The 22,618-nt window shown below is 40.2% G+C and overlaps 2 protein-coding genes across 2 annotated transcripts in view; both read right to left on the bottom strand.

The window, feature by feature from the left end:
• TRPC7 (transient receptor potential cation channel subfamily C member 7) overlaps positions 1-11,086 on the bottom strand; it is a 143,359-nt gene extending 132,273 nt beyond the window's left edge. The window contains exon 1 of the mRNA XM_032628614.1: positions 10,862-11,086. Within this exon, the coding sequence (XP_032484505.1) occupies positions 10,862-10,863 (2 nt within the window). The 5' untranslated portion in view covers positions 10,864-11,086. The remainder of the gene's footprint in view (positions 1-10,861) is intronic.
• On the bottom strand, positions 3,309-4,333 carry LOC116752041 (neuronal vesicle trafficking-associated protein 1-like). Its single transcript, XM_032628615.1, is given in 2 exon segments — positions 3,309-3,458; positions 3,461-4,333. Coding segments are annotated over 2 exon segments (555 nt in total). The 5' UTR covers positions 3,870-4,333; the 3' UTR covers positions 3,309-3,312.
• Positions 11,087-22,618: the final 11,532 nt, after the last annotated feature.

The raw sequence follows: 22,618 nt of genomic DNA, 5'->3' as shown, positions 1-22,618 counted from the left end.
ATTCTGCTCTGCAGTAGTTATTTCCACTATTCTATCTTCCAGGTCACTTATCCGTTCTTCTGCCTCAGTTATTCTGCTACTGATCCCTTTTAGAGTATTTTTAATTTCCTTTATTGTGTTGTTCATCCTTGCTTGTTTCCTCTTTGGTTCTTCTAGGTCCTTGTTAAATGTTTCTTGCATTTTCTCTATGCTATTTCTGAGATTTTGGATCATCTTTACTATCATTATTCTGAATACTTTTTCAGGTAGACTCCCTATTTCCTTTTCATTTGTTAGGTCTGGTGGGGTTTTACCTTGCTTTTTCATCTGCTGTGTATTCTTCTGTCTTCTCATTTTGCTTATCTTACTGTGTTTGGGGTCTCCTTTTTGCAGGCTGCTGGTTCGTAGTTCCCATATTTTTTGGTCTCTGTCCCCAGTGGCTAAAGTTGGTTCAGTGGGTTGTGTAGGCTTCCTGGTGGAGGGGACTAGTGCCTGTGTCCTGGTGGATGAGGCTGGATCTTGTCTTTCTGGTGAGCAGTTCCACGTCTGGTGGTGTGTTTTGGGGTGTCTGTGGCCTTAGTATGATTTTAGGCAGCCTCGCTGCTAATGGGTGGGGGTTGTGTTCCTGTCTTGCTAGTTGTTTGGCATAGGGTGTCCAGCACTGTAGCTTGCTGGTCGTTGAGTGAAGCTGGGTGTTGGTGTTGAGATGGAGATCTCTGGGAGAGTTTTGCCATTTGAAGTTACGTGGAGTTGGGAGGTCTCTTGTGGACCAGTGTCCTGAAATTGGCTCTCTCACCTCAGAGGCACAGCACTGACTCCTGGCTGCAGCACCAAGTGCCTCTCATCCACACGGCTCAGAATAAAAGGGAGAAAAAGTAGAAAGAAAGAAAGAGGATAAAATAAAGTAAGATAAAATAAAATAGTTATTAAAATAAAAAATAAAAAATAATTATTAAGAAAAAAATTTTTAAGTAAAAAAAACAAACAAGAAGAAAAAAAAACTGGACGGACAGAACCCTGGGACAAATGGTGAAAGCAAAGCTATACATACAAAATCTCACACAGAAGCATACACATACACACTCACAAATAGAGGAAAAGGGGAAGAAATAATACATCGTTGTTTCCGAAGTCCACCTCCTCAATTTGGGATGATTCATTGTCTATTCAGGTATTCTGCAGATGCAGGGTGCATCAAGTTGACTGTGGAGATTTAATCCGCTGCTCCTGGGGCTGCTGGGAGAAATGTCCCTTTCTCTTCTTTGTTCGCACAGCTCCGGGGGTTCAGCTTTGGATTTGGCCCCGGCTCTGCGTGTAGGTCGCCTGTGGGTGTCTCTTCTTCGCTCAGACGGGATGGGGTTAAAGGAGCAGCTGCTTCGGGGACTCTAGCTCACTCAGGCCGGGGGTGACGGAGGGGCACGGTTTGAGGGGGGAGCCTGTGGCGGCAGAGGTCAGCATGACGTTGCACCAGCCTGAGGCGCTCCGTGCGTTCTCCTGGGGAAGTTGTCCCTGGATCACAGGACCCTGGCAGTGGCGGGCTGCACAGGCTCCCGGGAAGGGACTTGTGGATAGTGACCTGTGCTCGCACACAGGCTTCTTGGTGGCTCCAGCAGCAGCCATGGCGTCTCATGCCCGTCTCTGGAGTCTGCGCTGTTAGCCACGGCTCGCGCCCGTCTCTGGAGCTCCTTTAAGCAGGCTCTTAATCCCCTCTCCTCGCGCACCAGGAAACAAAGAGGGAAGAAAAAGTCTCTTGCCTCTTTGGCAGGTCCAGACCTTTTCCCGGACTCCCTCCTGGCTAGCCGTGGCGCAGTAACACCTTCAGGCTGTGTTGACGCCGCCAACCCCAGTCCTCTCCCTGGGATCCGACCTCCGACCTCCGAAGCCCGAGCCTCAGCTCCCAGCCCCCGCCCGCCCCATCGGGGGAGCAGACAAGCCTCTCGGGCTGGTGAGTGCTGGTTGGCACCGGTCCTCTGTGCAGGAATCTCTCCGCTTTGCCCTCCGCACCCCTGTTGCTGTGCTCTCCTCTGTGGCTCTGAAGCTTCCCCACTCCGCCACGCGCAGTCTCCACCTGCGAAGGGGCTTCCAAGTGTGTGGAAACCTTTCCTCCTTCACAGCTCCCTCCCACTGGTGCAGGTCCCGTCCCTATTCTTTTGTCTCTGTTTATTCTTTTTTCTTTTGCCCTACCCAGGAACGTGGGGGAGTTTCTTGCCTTTTGGGAGGTCTGAGGTCTTCTGCCAGCGTTCAGTAGGTGTTCTGTACGAGTCGTTCCATGTGTAGGTGTATTTCTGATGTATCTGTGGGGAGGAAGGTGATCTCCGCGTCTTACTCTTCCGCCATCTTCCCCCTCTTCCTGCCTGTCTCTCACATCAAAGGAGTTCCATCTGTCCCACAAAATAAAAATTAAAGTAGCCTTGGCTTACCAGCAATTACACTTTCACTTTTCTCACCCAGCTAATTAAAACTAAGTAGCTAATACGGCTGTTGGTGCAAACTTATTTGTAATAGATGTGAACAAAAGGGCCAGTAGGTTTCATTCCTACTCAGCCCATCACAGAGCAGACGGACTAACTACAGGGAGATGGGTTCTGCAACCTGTGGGCCCGGATCCCTTCTTCCTAGAGTCCCCACCTCACATGCTCTGACCCATTCCACATGCATTGAGGGAAACATGGCTCCCCTGCCCAGTGGGCGCCCTCTGTACTGAGAGGGAGCCTTCTGCCCACAGCAGTGACCACGGCCCGAGCCGACCTGCTGCAGCGCCTGTACACTCAGTAGTGAGCACGGGGCAGGCGAGGGCACAACTGTGACCTGATGGCATCTTTCCTTCCTTCCCTCTGCTGCTCACTATGGTGCATCTTGACCATTGGCACTATTGCCATTGGCGGGCGGTAGGAAGAAACGTGCAGTACATCTTGCGCTTAGCAAAGCAAGGGATCACTCTAGATATGGCTATGGAGTCAGGTTTGCAAACGGCAAGGTAGTTTAAAAAAAAAACAATCCCACAAAATGCATATTTATCTGAAGTTGAATCCCTTGCATATCCAGTGTAAATTTATTTTTTGACAGCATCCAATAAATCCCAGTAAAGTCGCTAAATTAAGATTCTTTAACATGGCAAGTGGTGTCAGAGCTCTTTAAGCAATGCTGATATGCCCTTGATTTTATGCCATGGTGGTCTGCAGCAAGCTGTATTTGCCAAGCAGCATTAGCAAACAGAAGCAGTTGCACCATACCTGAGTAACCTCTAAATTATCAGTAATTACATTTAATGAAATGTCCCTCAGAGTCCCTTTGTTACCTTCCAGTGACACTGTAAGGAACCTGCCCATCTCGCTAAGCAGATTTCTCAGCAGCCTCAGTCTCCTGCTCTGAGAGCTTCTCTTCCGACAGAACTGACATCCACGGCGACACCGAGCGGGTGATGCTCTGCTTGGCCAGGTTGTGGTGGTTGATGACGGTGTAAAATTTCTCCTGGGCGTGGAGTCTTGCTCCGCATAGTAGCTCTCCAAGCCTCCTGGGATGCACTGGGTGTTCTTGAGGGTGAAGCCATCGGGATAGGCATGGTCATAGTCGTACACCTTGTAGATGACCAGGAAGATGACACAGGTGAGAAAGACCAGGGCAAAGAAGACCAGCACAGACACCTTGAACCTCTTGGTAACACCCTCAGTGATGCTGACAGTGAACTTGGCTATCTTGGGAGGACGTGCTTTGCCTTTATTTTGGTCAGGTTCATTTTCAGTCTTCGTTTTCATGACCACCTTATCCAGGGGCGGGAACTGCAGCTGATTGACATCAAGGGGCATCATCAGGGGTATGGTGTCGAAGCCATCCTTCAGCAGCGGCTGCTTGGTGCCCTTCTCCGTGAAATTGTTTCCCACCTTCACCATGGTTCCGGGAGACCCGAGGCTGCCACCCCACGCCCGGCTCCGGCAGGTCTGGGCTCCGACCGTGCTCTGAGCCTCCGTGTTGCCCGCTCCCGCTCACAGCAATCTCAGACGAAGATCTTGAGACAAGTGGGCTGAGAGACAGGCTTTCAAGTTGAAAGGTCTAGAGTTGGAATCCTGGCTCCACCTTTTGCCAGCCTTGTGACTCTGGACAAGTTACTGAACCTTTTAGTTTGTCAGGGTTTTAAAATGGCAGACTGGAGATAATAATAGCTGTCATGTAATTTGAGCTTGAGCTGGATATCCCATCTCTAGCTCACTTGGACTCCTTGAGCAGGTTCCCAGTTCAAGATGCTTTAACTGTAAAATAGAGAGTCTGGACCAGGTCCCTAAGTCTCTACAAACTTGAACCTCTCAAACTTTTTTATTCTCCAGTTGGCCCTGCCCACATTTTCTAGCCTCTTTTTCTAGTCTACCCACACTCATATTATTCAAATAATATTAAAATGGCATACATTTCAATAAGAAAGAATCTGTTCTAAAGAGTAAGCACTTGGGGGTTGGTTTTGAACTATTTTCCATCTTCCCAGTTGTCTTTTTGTTATTGGTCATGTCTCCGTGCATTGAGTACTTCACTGAAGTCATTTGTAAAAGATAAACAAAAGTAGTCACAGAAGAAGGCTTTTAAAATATACCTAGTATTTTGAGATTAAAAAAAAAAAGTATTGTCATTCAGTCTTGTGATTTTCAAAAATTTGGGCTCTATTTAGTTTTCTGCTCATTTTACCTTCTGACGTGCTCAAACCCTTCTGGTGTTAGCTCCTTTTGGGGCCCCAATCTGGTAAAAAGCAGAGACTTGGAGGTCAGACTTTGTACCCTGATCCTGCTTAGGCCTGAGTCACACTTCTTGAGAGAAGCTGCTAAACGATTCAGTGGAGCAGCTTCTTCATTTGCAAAAAAGTAAAAGGAATAATGATGGGCAACTCCTTCAAAAGGCAACTGTGGGGGCTTCCCTGGTGGCGCAGTGGTTGAGAGTCCGCCTGCCGATGCAGGGGACACGGGTTCGTGCCCCGGTCCGGGAAGACCCCACATGCCGCGGAGCAGCTGGGCCCGTGAGCCATGGCCACTGAGCCTGCGCATCCGGAGCCTGTGCTCCGCAACAGGAGAGGCCACAGCAGTGAGAGGCCCGCGTACCACACAAAAAAAAGGCAACTGTGGGTGATAAATCCTGATAGAGTGCTCCTCTCTTCTTTAGGAAGAGCTTCTGAACTGCCATCCACTTTTCTAAATTGTACGTTGATAAAAAATTGCTAGGGAGGATTCCCAGGATTCAAGTTTATGAGCCCCTCCTGAGCCCATTTCTCTCAACACTGCCATCATTCCAGGGAGGGAGGGTGCTCGTTGATGCCAACGCAGACCGTAGATTGGGATTCCAAAAGAGATCTTTACAGGAGAGGGAAAGACTCACAAATTGGGCATAGTGTTTATTATTATAAGTTCTTTTAGAAGGAGAGGAGGTAACTTTGTTGAAAGCTAAGCAGTCACCTCATTTGTGTCCCCAAAGGGCCTTGTTTCAGAAGAGGATGTGAACTCAGTTTCAAGGTCTGTTATCTGGGGACACACACTCAGGTGGGAATTAAGCCCACAAAAGACTAAAACTCTTTCTCATGGAATTTCTCAGCCTGTCCTATGATGAGGCTTCTCCCTTCTCAGGAGCACCTCTCTGGACTTGCCGTCACAGCTCAACCTGAGAAAAGACTCAAGAGCACCTGAGCAGTGTTTCAGAGATGTAACAGTAACTGTCCTAGCAGGAGCTGGAGCTTGAGCTTCATTCCACATCACTTTTCCACTGGAGGTCTGCTCAGGAGGGAGAATAGGTCAGGTGCCAAGGTTAAAAGTACACAACTGTTACACATCAGTGAGCCGTGGAGAGTTTAATTCAAAGGAAATATAATAACTACTGAACCGAGTCAGAGCAGAGAAAAATTTCTCAAGGAACACATAAGTACCCAATCTAAATTCAGAGTCCATATGGATGTCATAGACGCTGTAGCCTACAAACTTAAAGGATGTTAAAGCATCGTTCGTTAATTCCCTTCATTAAATAAACAAACAAACATAAAAAACAAGGTGTTAACGTTCTCATTTTCAGGTGGAGAAACTGAGGTAGATGAAGCAAAATGACTAAACCTCAGGGCAGATAATTTCTGTGCAAGAGTTGCACATCATATAAATCTTGATGTTTCTGTAATAATCATGTTTTATCAAAGAAAAAAAAATGTGTGTGGCTAGTATTTGTCAGAAGTTAAAATGTCTTTATTACTTCCCATTCGTTTTCCTGAATGACCTTGAAAGCAGACACTCAGATATAGTAAGAAATAAACAAGCCTTTCTTTCCCATCCTTAAATACCTCAGCTTTGACTTACATTTGGATGCTCACAGAATTGTCAGTTCAGCTCCTTTCCTTACAGAATCTGGTGTTGATGAAACATTATGGGCCTTCAAATCATGTATGCATACAAGAGTATACTGGGACATTCCTACTCCATGGGATTACTCTTAACATAAGGGGTTTCACAGCAAACCCTGGAGCTACGTGAATTGATTCAGATATTGATGGAGGCCTTTTAGCCTCACTGGGAGTCTTATTAGCTCCGATTTCTATTCTAATGATACTTTCAAAACACTTGTTTTATTTTTTCAGCTTTGTTAAGGTGTAATTGACAAAATTATAAAATATTTAAAGTCCACATTGTGGTGATTTGATATATATTTATATGTTTTGGTTAGAACATTTAAGTCCTCTCTTAGCAGATTTCAATTATATAATACAGTGTTATCAACTATAGTTACCATGTTTTACATTAGATCTTCAGACCTTATTCATCTTATAGCTGAAAGTTTGTACCCTTTTACCAACCTCTCCCTATTTCCCCCATTTAAACATTTATATACCTATGAAAATACTTAGCCACTGTATCCTTGCCATTTAATCTTGACACAATAGATAATCAGGCTTTAGCCATACTTTTCATATGGGTTGGAAAGACTCCACAAAAGATGATATGTCAGAAAGATAGTCATTTGGTCCACAATAGCTGGAGGACAAAGCTCACACTCATGAATCAGATGTGTTGCTCTGTTGGACTCTGGGGATCCTGTCAGTTTTACTGCCAATAATGAGCAAAATGATTCTCCCTAAAATGCAGTTAGCATTTAATTGCCCCTTCTTTAATTTTTTTCTTAAAAATGAACTTTGAATGCACATGCCTTTTTACTTGCATATATTATTGAGATAAGTGATCAAACTCATCAAACACCTCAATTAAGATACTGTGTATCTTTTCCATTTTCCATAAATGCATACATTGACATTTGATGTCATTGAGAAGAAGGGTTTCAGTGGAAACAAAACCATATTTGAGAGGAGAACTGATTATTAAACTCCCTCTTGATCCCTTGGTTGCTATTTTTATCAAGCTGCTCTTACAGATGCATCAGCCAGTCTGAAGGAAGCCAGATGTCAGTGATCCATAAAAAGTATGAATTCTACACCCTAAGTCCCGCTGCAAAAGAGCATGACCACAGCGCCTTTTGGAGACAGGGACTGTGGTTAATTACTGGTGAAGCAAAGGCCACACTTAATCACAATGTCTTTTTAGCGATATTTGTCGTAGTTTTTATAAAATTGCTACATGCACCATAGGTCTTTGTAGAAATTATCCAAGCCTGAAACCAATTTAGTCTGTAACATTCCACAACTTAGAACCAAATAAAATCCAGGAGTCAGGTCAGCCATCCAGGAAAACCTAGTTCTGGTCTGTACATCCTCTTTCAAGTGTACATATTGTGAGTTTTAGTTCAGAGCAACAGTGATGAAATAGTCAAGTGATTTCGAGTTTTCTCCTAAACCTCAGTTCCCTTGCCAGTAGAAAGGAAGTGTTAAAATCCACCCTCCATGGGCCTCAAGACTACAGTCAAGATGAAATAATGTGTATCAAATGCCCTGGATACTGTAAAGCCTTATACAAATGTCCATGACAATAATGATGAACACCTTACATATCAGTACATTTAAGTAAATGATTATAAATTGGCTTACATTTTACTCTACACTGATATATAAAGCTTAGCTATTTTTCTAAATAATAGCTAGAGGTAACATATATTACACATTTGCCATGTGCCAGATAACTGTGCTAACTGCTTTATATGAATTGTTTTAAATTCACACAAATCGTATGATAAGCTTGGCTATTGTCCTTAATGACTAATCATAATGATTAACACTTATTACACATTAACCACATTGCAGGCACCATGCTGAGTACTTTACATGCATTATCACTTTAAATCCTCATAAACTATATGATATATTTGCTATTGTCATTCCCATTTAACAGATGATAAAGTGAAGCTCAGGTAAATTAACCGCTTTTGCCTATACAACTTGTGAGGCTGAATAATTTGTGAGTGGTAGACCTACTGTTAGGAGTCTAATCTGTCTGATTTCAAAGCCTGTGCTTTTAGCTGGTATGCCACTGCCGTCCATCTTCCTCATGCATTTTTTCTAAATTTCCTTAGACTGTAAATTTTCCCTCTAGAGTGCAGGATCCTTGAGGGCAGGGGAATTACTTGTTTACATGCACCAATGCTTGGCATACGGTGCATGGTCAAATAGCTTAATTCTTAAATACTTGAATTTGGGTTGGTTATTAAAGAAGGCCAATAAAACAGAGGTATTAATGTTTACTAGTGTCCTCTTTCTTACAAATACAGGAGCCATGTAATCCTATAAATACTGTTCCCTGTTTGTAACTGACAACTTTTAAAATAAGGTATGAGTTGCAAAGGAAAAATTAGTTTCCAATTAGCTCCACTATAAATAATGGCCCATAAGTTGCTAGGTGAGACTGCTCATATCAGAGGGTGTATTAAGTCTTGTGGGTGACTTGGGCAGATGACTGAAGCAGGTGTTCCCACTGCTTCAGAATACTCCTAAATGTTTTTTAATGTATTTCTAAAGGCATCCAACTTATTCCTAAAGTATCATCTTCCTTATTTTGTCAAAGTTGAGGTGAGATAGTACGTATAAATTACAGTTTAGTAAGTGCTCTAGTAATAATTGAATAATATTAACTATTTTAGCTTAATACATTTATAATAACTGTGGATTCAAAGCATTCAAGTTCCCACCTAAGCTAGTGAAAATAATTTGCTTGTGCAACACATATATTTTGAGTAAAAAAGATATTCACTTATTTACTCCATGAATATACGTGAGTTCATATTCCTTGCCAGTCAGGTTCTACAGGAAAGAAGCAAAGTATCCTTCTGCTACTCATTACAATACATGATATTGAGACATACTTTCCAAACACTTCTGCTAAGGTGGGATTTTTTTTTGCCATTGCATCTTGGATTGAAAAACATTATCCAGTGTTCCTGAATGTTAATAAATGATTTTATCATCCATTTATCTTTCACCAAATACCATCATTTAGAGAAGAGGTTATTCTCAGTATTTTCAAACTACCCTATGTATTAGCCATGCAAGTATAACTAGTGCTTTGTGTGTGCTTCTTTTATTTCATTTTTTTTTAAAATCCTCAGTGGTCTCTTTGGAACTAGGGAGTTGTGAAACTGAATATCTATATCTCATTGTGTATAGCTCCAGGTAGAGCTGAAACAGTAAGTTCTAATAGTTACATATTTTTTTTCCTCCGAAGATTTGTCTTGGAATACAATAGATATGTGTAACCTTTTGATTGTTTATTGACCTCTGTGACAAAAGAGTCTGAAATAAACATCTAGTACCAAAAAAGTAAGAGAGGCTCTTAAATCATGAAATGCAATACTGAGAAAAGTAACATGCTGAACATTTATCTGGGGGTGGGGGGCAGTGTTGATTGCTTTTCCTAAGCAAGAGATCCTCTCATCCAGGCTACCACATGCATGTGTAATTAGCCTCAATGAGGCTTCACATAGTTTTGAATTTTTTCTGGGTTAATTACTGCCTAAAGGAGTTAGCTCAAGTGTTTTTAGAAATAATTGTTTTGAACTTATAATTGTGACATAGAACCTTAGTAAATTGTTAAATAATTGAACCAATGTCATTGTTTAAAAGATCTTAGAGAGTGAGTTTGAATCATATCCATAATGAATATTCTGGATTTGATGTGAATTCATTCATAAATCTGATGTGTGCCCAGTGCTTCAGAAATAGGACCCACCAGCAGGTGGCATTCTGAGGCAAAAATTCACTGAATGCCACCAGACAGGGTCATTCATTATTGCCTCTTTCAAATCTACCCTAAATCCATTAAGCCTTTAAGTCGCAATTAATGGCAGTAGCATCCTGGTTATGTCTACCCAGTTATACTTAAGTGAATTTACAACTTCAAAGTTAAAGAGGGAGGTTCTGTGTTCCAGAGTTTCAAAGCTTGTGTCAAAGCCCTGACAGATTACATCTCTTTTATTAAAAGCATATTTGTTATGCTGAAATGGTTGTCTAAAGGACATGCTTTCAACAACGAAAAGGAACGAAAGGTAATAGCCTCCTTCCCACCTGTAGTTCTTTAGTGGTGGCAACTTATGAGGATATAGCTTTTTCCTCCTCATACCCCTGTATTTATATTAAGATAAATACAACCACAAAAAATCAAAAAGCTCTCAGTAGTGAAGTAGGAGGAGAAGAGACAACATGCATACTCTCTTATAGGAATAAAACTACACTCTAGCACAAAACGGCTGGGCTACCAGCATGAGTTGCCTATTTCTAAAAGGCTTTGTAAACTTAGACTTTCAATGAAAAAGTAAACAAAAAAATTCTCTACCAACCCAGCAAATAAGAGACTTCAGATCCAGATTTACATCTAAAAATCTAAGCAATGCACAAGAGGGAGAGGGCTAATAAAAGTTTAATTCCATATTTCAGCGAGAAAACAAGCTGTACTGGAAAAATCATTATGAAAGAATCATCATAGCTGCTTACATTGAGGGTGAAATACGCAGGCTTGTCCTTCTCTAGATGACCGGAATCCGGTGTTGAGTCGTGGGAATCTGGCTCCCCATGGGTGGTAGCCGAATAGATGCCACTCTCCGTGGTGCTGAAGTATGAAGCTGGTCGAGTGAGTGGAGTTGAGAGGATGTGAAAGCGCACTCCAGTGTCCTTTGTGTTTGTTGTAATAGTAAAAACTCGCCTTCCGTGGTAGACCCGCTTTACTGTTCTTTTCCTAATCTGGGGGAGATTTCCCAGGGAACATGACGGAGAGGGATCCGTGTGTGAGACTGGCACGCGGTGTGGTGATGGGTTCTTATAGTCCCCACCCCCTCTCCAGTAGCTTTGAAAGGGAGGTAGCAACTCTGCCTTCCTACCACAGCTCCTAAGGATTTCTGCCGGCCCTCACTCAAGCCCCAGAACGGCGCATAACACACACACACACGCACACGCACACGCACACGCACACACACACACACACACACCTCAATTATATAAGGTAGCAGGTTCTGGCTCCCGAAGCAGAATATTCATCTGTTAAATGAAAAATGAGGAATGAACTGGTTTTCTACCTGTTGTATCTGTGTGTGTTTACAGAGGGAAGGAGTTGAGAAGAAAACTAAAACCAGAGGAACCTTAAGAATAACAGAAGTAGTTTACTTTAATAAGCTTTAAGGTCACACCCCACTTTGTCTTCTGTGAGAGATACATTTTCTAAATGTAACCTTTTGTTTCTTGATCTTTTAGCCATTGTCTCGGGTCAGGAAGAGGTCAGTGATGTAGAGCAAGTCTGATACTAGTAAAAAGACTTTAAAAGGGTTAGCTTTCATTTGTAACTTTCCACTTTTTGAAAGGAAATTCCTAATGCAAAAACCCATTTCCCCACATTCCACCCTCTCACCAGTTGCTTTGTTAACAAATGATCTATGATTTTTAAACACCAAGGTATTTTGATGGCCTCAATGGAGAGAAACCTCCTTAATTGAAATATTACCTGTGTGAGAGAAACCAGGATTACTCCCAGGATCTATCTGGGTCACTGAACAATGAATCAGAAGCCTTATTGTTTGAAACCAACTCATGGTTAACAACTGACAGTCTGTATACTTAGGATTAAAGAGTTGGCTTCAATATATTTTGCACAATGTCATTCTAGGTTTATATGCAAATCAGATTACATTGGTTCATTAACATGCTACTAGCATTTTCTCTGCATATAACATGGTATGTGGGAAAAGACCCCGGAATTTTGATTCACTTATTAACTGTGTCACCTTGAGCATAATAACCTTACTGAATCTCAGTCTTCTTGTATGTAAATGGTGGGTGAAAATGGGTAACAATGCTTTTTTCCAAATGCATGCATTTAAGAGATGCATAATAAGTTTGACTGTTCTTCCTCCCCTCCTTGTTCAAGAGAAGTTAATTATCTAGTTAAAACTCTAAAAAGCTTGACAACAAACTAATTTGATTCCTATAAGCCTCTACACAAGCTCTCCAATGTTAATGATTGTGGTTTATTGGATAAAATACTATTTTAAAAAGAAATTTCCTTAACATGAAGACTTTTTCTTTAAAAATTTTGCAGTCTTGAGGGCAAGGGAATGTTATTTTTAATTAGAATCAGCAACAAATACATTTAACTCATTTTGCATAAAATGTTAATAAATTAAGAGCTATTTAGTATTACATTTTTTTGTAGAAAAAAAATGTGAAGCCAACAAAAGTGTCTTACACAATCCCAGAGTTAGAAGATTAGCTCTGACACTGATAATACTCCTTTGATTGGGATCCTCATCATCGTGATCAGTGAAGCAGTGCAGAATAAGATACTCTTAATTATAAAATACTTTATGAAGACTACTGGGTTGTGGCTTTTAGTTGATAATGATGGAGTTGAATTCTTATTATATTTGTTTTGAATACATAACCAAGATAAATTGTGACATGAACTATGTACTTGTTTCCACTATGATGAGCTCATAAAAAAACCCGCATATTTTTAAAAATGTGCTAATGACAGTACAACAGTCATATATATGGAGGACATGAGCTAATTATTTTATAGATATATAATTGAAGACAGGTCAGAATCAGCTCTTCAGAAATGATGGGATAAGATGATGTTTTATGAAGAATCTAACCTGCAGTGTACACATTATTAGAGAGCTTTATCACTTCTGGAGGATATTATGCACAACATTTGGTTCAATGGGTAAATACTTGTAATCTGAAAAAAGTTATGTACATATCAAAATATTTTCAATATGTAAAATGCAGAAGTAATTAGGTTCTTACTATCAGCAGTGAAAGTTCAGAAGATGATAGATGTCTAAGGTTCCTGTGTAAGGTCTCGAGCTTTGTTTTTTCCTAGGCTCATAGCAGAGTACATAGCACTTCTTGTCAAACTTTTTGTGTTTTAATTCCAAATATTCCATTCCCCAATGTGTCCCTTAGTTTTATCACCTATAAAATGAAGGTAATAACAGTCCCTCACTTGTAGAGCTACAATGAAGATAAAATGAGAGAACTCACATAAAATGCTTATAGCAATGCCTGGCATAAAGTCAGAGCTCAGCATGTGTCAGCTTTCATTCTTTTTTTAAAACAAAAAAATTTTTGAGTTATAATTAACATACAATATTAGTTTCATCTGTACAACATAGTGATTCGATATTTTTATATAAATGCTCACCACAGTAAGTCTGGTGACCATTCATTGCCATACAAAGTTGATACACTGTTCTTGACTATTTTCCCTATGCTGTACATCCCTGTGACCTATTTTTAAATAACTCTTAGTTCTCTTCATCTATTTCACCCATTCCTCTAGCCCATCCTCTCTGACAACCACCAGTTCTCTGCATCTATGAGTCTGTTTCTGTTTTGTCTGTTTATTTTGTTTTTTAGATTCCACATAAGTGAAATCATATGGTATTTCTCCTTCTCTTTCTGACTTATTTCACCTACATAATACACTGTAGGTTTCTCCATGTTGTTGCAAATGGCAAGTTTTCATTCTTCTTTATGACTGAGTAATATTCAATTGTGTGTGTGTGCATGTGTGTGTATGCCCACCACATCTTCTTTATCCATTCATTTATCGATGGACACTTAGATTACTTCCATATCTTAGATATTGTATACAGTGCTGCAGTGAACATAGGGGTACATATATCTTTTCAAAGCAGTGTTTTTCTTTTCTTTAGATAAATACCCAGAAATGGACTCACTGCACCATATGGTAGTTTATTTTTAGGAAACTCTTTTTTTTATAGGAAACTCTGCACTGTTTTCCATAGTGGCTGCACCAGTTTACATTCTGACCAACAGTGCATGACATCCTCACTAAAACTTGCTGTTTCTTGTCTTTTTGATAATAGCCATTCTAGCAGGTATGAGGTGGTTTTGATTTGCATTTCTCTGGTGATAAGTGATGTTGAGCACCTTATCATGTGCCTGTTGTCTATTTGTATGTCTCCTTTGGAAAAATGTCTATTCAGGTTCTCTGCCCATTTTTTAATCAGGTTGTTTACTTTTATGATAGTTGAGTTTTATGAGTTCTTTATATATTTTGGAATTTAGCCCCTTAGCAGATATGTAATTTTCAAATATCTTTCTCGGTTCAGTAGGTTGCCTTTTCATTTTGTTGGTGGTTTCTTTTGCTGTGTAAATGCTTTTTAGTTTGATGTACTTCTGTTTGTTTATTTTTACTTTTGTTGCCCTTGTCTGAGGAGACATATCCAAAAAATATTGCTAGGACCGATGTCAAAGAGGTTACTGCCTATGTTTTGTTCTAGCAGTTTTATGGCTTCAGGTCTTATTTTTAAGCTTTTAATCCATTTTGAGTTCACTTTTGTATATGGTGTTAGAAAGTGGGCCAGTTTCATCATTTGGAAGTTGCTGTCCAGTTTTCCACCACCATTTATTGAAGATACTGTCTTTTCCCCATTGTATATTCTTGACTCCATTGTTGTAGACTAATTGACCATATGAGCATGGGTTTATTTCTGGGGTCTTTATTCTATTCCATTGATCTTTGTTTTTGTGAGTACCATACTGTTTTGGTTACTGTAGCTTTGTAGTATAATTTCAAGTCTGGGGACATGATACTTCCACCCTTGTTCTTCTTTCTCAAGATTGCTTTGACTATTTGGGGTCTCTTGTGATTCCATACACATTTTAGGATTATTTGTTCTAGTTTTGTGAAAAATGCCATTGGTGTTTTGATAGAGATTGTATTGTATCTGTAGATTGCTTTGGGTTGTATGGGCATTTTAATGATATTGATTCTTCCAATCCATGAATATGGCATATTTTTCAATTTAATTGTGTCATCTTCAATTTCCTTCCTTAGTGTCTTATAGTTTTCAGAGTAAAGGTCTTTAACCTCCTTGGTTGAATTTATTCCTAGGTATTTTATTCTTTCTGATGCAGTTGTAAATGGGACTGTTTTCTTCATTTCTCTTTCTAATATTTCATTATTGGTATATAGAAATACAACAGATTTCTGTGTATTAATTTTGTATCCTGCAGCTTTACTGAATTCATTTATTAGTTCTAATAGCTTTTTGGTGGAGTCTTTGGAGTTTTCTATATACAGTATTGCGTTATCTGCAAATGACAGTTTTACTTCTTCCTTTCCAATTTGGATGCCTATTTCTTTCTCTCTTTTTTTGCCTAACTGCTGTGGCTAGGACTTCCAGTAATTTGTTGAATAAAAGTAGTGATAGTAGATATCCTTGTCTTGTTCCTGGTCTTGGGGAAAAAGCTTTCAGCTTTTCACCATTGAGTATGATGTTAGCTATGGGTTTGCCGTTTATTGCCTTTATTATGTTAAGGTATTTTCCTCTATACCCACATTGTTGAGAGTCTTTATCAAACAGAAATGTTGAATTTTGTCAAGTGCTTTTTCTGCATCTATTGAGATGATCATATGATTTTTATCCTTTGTTAATGTGGTATGTTACACTGATTGATTTATGGGTGTTAAACCATCCTTGTAACCCTGGAATGAATTCCACTTGATCATGGTTTATGATTATTTTAATGTACTGTTGAGTTTGGTTTGCTAATACCTTTTTGACAATTTTTGCATTTATTTTCATCAGGGATATTGGCCTGTAATTTTCTTTTTTTATTGTGTCTTTGTCTGGTTTTGTTATCAGGGTAATGCTGGCCTTGGAGGTCTTCCTCCCTCTTCAGTTATTTTTGGGAATAATTTGAGGGGAGGTATAAACTCCTCTATAAACGTTTGGTATATTCACCCATGAAGCCGTCTGGCCCTGGATTTTTTGGGAGTTTTTGATTACTGATTCATTTTGTTGCTAGTAATTCATCTATTCAAATTTCTTATTTCTTCATGATTCAGTCTTAGAAAATTATATATTTCTAGGAATTTATATATTTCTTCTAGTTTGTATAACTTGTTGGCATATAATTGTTCATAGTATTCTCTTGTGTTTTTTTTTTTTTTATTTTTGTGGTGTCAGTTGTAATTCCTCTTTCATTTCTGATATCATTTATTTAGGCTCTCTCTTAATTCTCGATAAGCCTGGCTAATGGTCTGTCAATTTTGCTTATCTTTTTAAAGAATCAACTTTTACTTTCATCTTTGCTATTGGTTTTTAGTCTCTATGTCATTTATTTCTGCTCTGATCTTTATTATTTCTTTCTTTCTACTAGTTTTTATGTTTGCTTGTTCTTTTTCTAGTTTCTTTAAATGTACAGTTAGGTTGTTTATTTGAGTTTTTTCTTATTTCTTTAGGTAGACCTTTAGTACTGTGAACTTCCCTCCTAGAACTGCTTTTCCTGCATCCCATAGATTTTGGAAAGTTGTGTTTTCATTTTTATTTGTCTCAAGGTATTTTTTGATTTCCTCTTTGATTTCTTCCTTGATCCATTGATTGTTTAATAGCATGTTGTTTAGTCTCCACATGTCTGTGTTTTTTCCAGTTTTCTTCTTATATTTGATTTCTAGTTTCATACTGCTGTGGTCAGAAAATATGCTTCTTGTAATCTCAGTCTTCTTAAATTTATCAAGACTCATTTTGTGGCTTAACATGTGAAAGATCCTGGTGAAACTTCCATGTGCAATTGAAAAAAATGTATACCCTGCTGCTTTAGGATGGAATGTTCTATATATATATATATCTGTTAAGTCCATCTGCTCTAATGTGTCATTTAAAGTGAATGTTTCCTTGTTGATTTTCTGTCTGAATGATATGTTCAATGATGTAAGAGGGGTATTAAAGTTCCCTACAATTATTGTATTGCTTTCTCTTTCTCCCTGTATTTCTGTTAATATTTGCTTTATATTTTTAGATGTTTCTCCTCTGGGCTCATAAATGTTTACAAATGTTATATCCTCTTGTTGGATTGATCTCTTTATCATTATATAATGCCCTTCTTTGTCTTTTGTTACAGTCTTTGTTTTAGAGTCTATTTTGTCTGATATGAGTATTGCTAGCTTTCTTTTCTTTTCCATTTTTATAGAGCATCTTTTTCATTCCTTCACTTTTAGTCTGTGTTTTTAGAGCTGAGGTGTCTCTTGTAGGTAGCATATAGATGGGTCTTATTTTTTTTTGTTCCTTCAGCTACTCTCTGTCTTTCGATTGGAGGAGTTAGTCCATTTACATTTATAGTTAATATTGACAGGTATCTACTTATTGCCATTTTGTTAACTGTTTTCTGGTTGTCTTTGTCATTCTTCTTTGTTCCTGTCTTCTTGGTTTCTTCCTTTGTTGTCTGATGGATTCCTTTAATGTTGTGTTTGGATGCCTTTCTCTTTATTTTTTCTGTACCCATTATAGGTTTTTGGCTTGGTTCATATGTATAGACCTGTAAAGGTAGCTATCTATTTTAAGCTGGTAGTCACTTGTTTGAAGGCATTCTAAAAGCACTACATTTTTACTCCCTTCCCTTTGTTGTTGTTTTTTTTTTTTTTTTTTTTTTTTGCGGTACGCGGGCCTCTCACTGTTGTGGCCTCTCCCGTTGCGGAGCACAGGCTCTGGACACGCAGGATCAGCAGCCATGGCTCATGGGCCCAGCCGCTCCACGGCATGTGGGATCTTCCTGGACCAGGGCATGAACCTGTGTCCCCTGCATCAGCAGGCGGACTCTCAACCACTGCGCCACCAGGGAAGCCCCTTCCCTTTGTTTTTGATGTAATATTGTATACCTTTTTATTTTGTCAATCCTTTACTTATTGTAGTTAGAGTTGATTTTTCTATTTTTGCCTTTTTACCTTCAATCTAGCTTTTTAAGTGGTGGATCCACTGCCTTTACTATATATTTGCCTTTACCAGTGAGATTTTTTTCTTATATATATTCTGATTTCTAGCTGTGGCCTTTTCCACTCCAAGAAGACCCTTTAACATTCCTTGTAATGCTGGTTTAGTGGTGATAAACTCCTTTAGTTTTTGCTTGTCTGGGAAACTCCTTATCTCTCCTTCAATTCTGAATGATAATCTTACTGGATAGAGTGTTTTAGGGGCTGGGGCCAGGGGCAGTTGCTGGGGAGTACTGCACCTAAGGCCACCTTGATGGGATGGATGGAGCTGGAGTGGGCACAGGCTGGGGGGAGTTGCAGGGGCACTCAAACAATGGTGCTTACTGGTGCCTCTGGCCCTGGAGAGGGTTTTAGAAGTTCCCTGCCTGTTGGCAGAAGCTCTGGGGTTAGTGAATGGATTACCTTCCAGGAAGTCTAGGTGCCTTTTAAACCCCTATTTTTTTTTTCCTGTGTTCCAGGGTGAGGGATTTTGTGCTCAGGCCCCTCAGCAATATTCCTCCCTACTGCAGGTTGTCTCCTTTAGGGATGGGGTTCCTTTGGATACCATGCCTCCACCTTTCCTACCCATTTCTATGTGGTTCTTCTGTGTGCAGTAGCTGTTCAGTCAGCCCTCAGTTCTTCTTCAGGAAGAATTGCTCTATATGTAGGTGTAGATTTGGTGTGTCTGTGGGAGGAGGTGAACTCAGGGTCTTCCTACAGCTCCATCTTGGACCCCTCCTGTAAGCTTTCATTGTTGCTTAACAGCTCAGTCTATAACTGAGCAGTGAATGTGCTGTTGATCTGTGGTTGTCAGACTTTGTGTGCTCCACCTGTTAAAAATATAAAAATACAAATGTCTGGTGCTCCTTCCCCAGAGAATTTGCATTTTTCCCCAAGGTCCTCTGGTGATTCTGATGCAGGTGATTCATAAATCATACTTTGAGGAAACACTGCTCTTGTCTGTTGGAAGACTAAGCTGTTTCAGAAACCACAGCCATGAATATGAAAGTCTGTTTCAAATGATTGAATTCTTTGAGACACACATTGTCTCTCTTTTCCCCCTTTCAGAATGTTCCTTAATAGTGCATGCTACTTTGTTTGGCTGTTGGACAGACCTGGCTATTTATCCTTGATAGGAACAACAATATACTGTTATATAATATAAGCATACTTCTTATACTTTTGATTTAAGAAAGTGATGCAGATCAGTCTCATAGAAAAAAAATCCTGCTTGAAATTGCCAGAAGTCACTATGTTAAGCTCATACTCAAAAAGAACAGGGGATCTCTTTCTTGTTTTGGTTCATGGCAGTATCACTACAAAACTTCTGCAGAGTGGGCACAAGATCTAGTCAAAATCCTATGCGCTAGACTGTTCTCAAGCCATGAAAATTGTGTCTTTATTTGCAAGCAGGTGGGAAGTGACTAGAAATGGCACAATATCTCAAAGTGATGATGAGAATAATGCTGATCTAATCCTATTCATTTATGCATTTTATGGCAAATTACTGACCTTCCAGTTTGAGCTGTAACTTTTGGATTTCAATGGTTGTACCTTTACAGGATTTACATCAGCAATAATCGACCAGTAGCCTATGAAAGTTTTCTTTAAAAACCAAACAGAAACTAGTATGAAATGATTATTAGCACACCGGGAATACTCTTTTAAGGAAGGACTTGCGTGGAGATAGCAGTCAGCTGACAGAGTCCAGCTGTCAGTTCCTTCAGGGTCTGCCTCAGCTGCAAAGAGCCATCTTATTTGAGGCCACATATTTTCTTCAGCAGCCTTTATCTGGTGACTGAGCGAGTTGGGAGTATACAGGCCATTTTAGGGACACTCTTCTGAGCAATACTTATTCCATAGCTCACTGGTATATTGGCCAAATTATCATAGTTTGATTTCTCCCTCTGCCCAGTCATTCTTCCTCTCTCTTCCTTTTATAAATGTTGATCTCTAATAAGTATCTTTTACCTCAAATGCTGTCTCAGTGCCCAGAGAATACAACCTGCACTAATTGGTGACAGCTGTGGTTTAAGAAAGTAGGTGATAAAATGGATTTTGAAGCTGTATCACCACTATCCAGATGGCAGTGTGGACCACATCATGGGTCACGTGTGAAGCACATACAACTCCTGGAACAAGGTAATGGTCCTAAACTTCACCTGTGCTTAATTGGGAGGTTGTACTGGTAGAAGAGAATATATTAACAGGTGTGATGTGTAATGTATTTGAAACTTACAGGAGAAATAATAATGACAAGCACAGTGGTATTGGATGGCTGTTAATAGATGCCACTGATGCCCAAGAAAAAGATAATGAGTGGATGAGGGTGTACAATAGGCAATTGAAATCCAGGTGTAAAAGCCAGAGGACCTCTTGGTTGCATACCAAAGAAGCTCTTATCAACTCTAGTGGGAGGGTAGAGAAAGTCAAGGTCTGAGCCTAGCAGTTAATACTTAGAGGACTGAGTTTCAGAGATGATTAAATGCCCAACCAAATTAAGTCTGTCATGCTGAGGTTAGCACCTTGGTTGGGAAAATCCAGGACTCTGATGGTATAAAGATGTCTTCATAGATTTCCCTGAAGATTGTGACTTCTCATACACCTCTGAACCCTCTGAGACTGCAGACGTGGCCCACTCATCCCTGTTAAGAGCAAGTACCCACCATCTCACACTGGAAGGCATATATAGGCCTCACCCCTGAGGGTACCATATGCCTGCCTCAGGACTCACACCACCTTCCCTGTTGCCCATAAGACCTATAACTAGGGTTAAGTTATACACAGGATCTGAGTTGACATTAATTCTAGAGACCCATAATATAGCAGAGGATGTTCTGAGATAGATAAAGCAGGAAAGGGATGATGCTCCAAAGGAGGTACAAGAACTAGCCAGCATATACTGGAAGGGGTCAGGGGAGTACGTGTGGGACTGCATTCTGAGGGTGCTTGATCAAGAGGGCCTGAAATAAAAATTGGATAGTAAAGAGTTTATTGACTCTTGAATTACAGGATTTAACATTCTGGCAAGGATCCCAGGAGATGTCATGAAGTTACTACTAGGCTGGTCCCTGGAAACATGAAAAAAGCAATGGCTCACAATACACAAAGTTGAAATGACAGAATTTCCATGTCAGAGGTTGGAGGAAGGGAATAAAAAGCTTGTAGATGTGGGGATGCCATAACTATTGTAACTAGTTGTAACTATTGTTAGAAAGCCCATGATATGATTATGTTCATGGGACCTAGAGGACACATCTTTTACTAAGGGCATAAGGAATGCATTTGTTAGAAAGGCACCAGTATCACTAAAATTTTCAGTGTGGTTCTTTTCTGTAGACCAAGGCTGGTAGTAGGATAGTTGTTATAGAACTTGGCTCGCTGATAGCAGTGGGCTTAATAGAGCCCTGAAACAATGGAGTCAGGTGTACTTAAACATCCCAAGCCAGGCTGTTGCAATATTGTAATGACCAGCAAGACTGGAGGGTCAATCCAGATTATAACCTATAGAGTTATAGAAATTGTTAATAGAAAACACTACCTGTAAGGACAAAATAGATGGGTAGCTGACTAAGATGCTATTCAGTTTGTGCCTGTAGAACAATCAAGAAGGGATAACTGGTAGGCTGAGTGTGTTACTTTAATAAAAAGTCATGATACTTTAATAAAAAGTCATGATCCTAAATGTATATTACTTAGTGAAAGGAGCCAGACTGAGAAGGCTACATACTGTATGATTCTAGCAATATGATGTTCTTTAAAAGACGAAGCTATATAGACAGTAAAAGGATCGGTGATTTTCAGGGGTTAGCAGGGAGGGAGGGATGAATAGCCAAAGCACAGACGATTTTTAGGGCAGTGAAACTATTCTTCATGATACTGTAATGGTGGATACTTGTCATTATACAGTTGTCAAAATGCATAGAATATATGACACCAAGAGTGAACCCTAACGTAAGCCGTAGACTTTGGGTGATAATGATGTGCCAGTGTAGGTTCATCAGTGGTAACAAATATACCACTCTGGTGGGGCATGGTGATGGTTGGGGAGGCAGTACATGTGGGGGGGGGCAGGGCATATATGGGAATACGGTACTTTCTGCTCAGTTTTGCTGTGAACCTAAAACTGCTTTAGAAAATATAATTTTTTAAAAAACAAGGTCAAGGGCTTCCCTGGTGGTGCAGTGGTTGAGAGTCCGCCTGCTGATTCAGGGGACGCAGGTTCATGTCCCGGTCCGGGAGGATCCCACTTGCCGCGGAGCGGCTGAGCCCGTGGGCCATGGCCGCTGAGCCTGTGCTCTGCGACGGGAGAGGCCACAGCAGTAAGAGGCCCGCGTACCGCAAAAAAAAGAAAAAAAAGAAAAAACAAGGTCAAGATTCCTTACCCAGTTTCTGGATCTGATACAATTTTCAGGCCTGGAACCCACTGATTAAAGAGGTGGGAAAGAACACCTAGGATCTTTACATGGTAATGATTCCTC

This window comes from Phocoena sinus, chromosome 3 (genome assembly GCF_008692025.1).
Source record: "Phocoena sinus isolate mPhoSin1 chromosome 3, mPhoSin1.pri, whole genome shotgun sequence".
Taxonomy (NCBI): domain Eukaryota; kingdom Metazoa; phylum Chordata; class Mammalia; order Artiodactyla; family Phocoenidae; genus Phocoena; species Phocoena sinus.
Note: the sequence above shows the minus strand (reverse complement) of the source record. Positions and strands in the feature narration are given on the sequence as shown.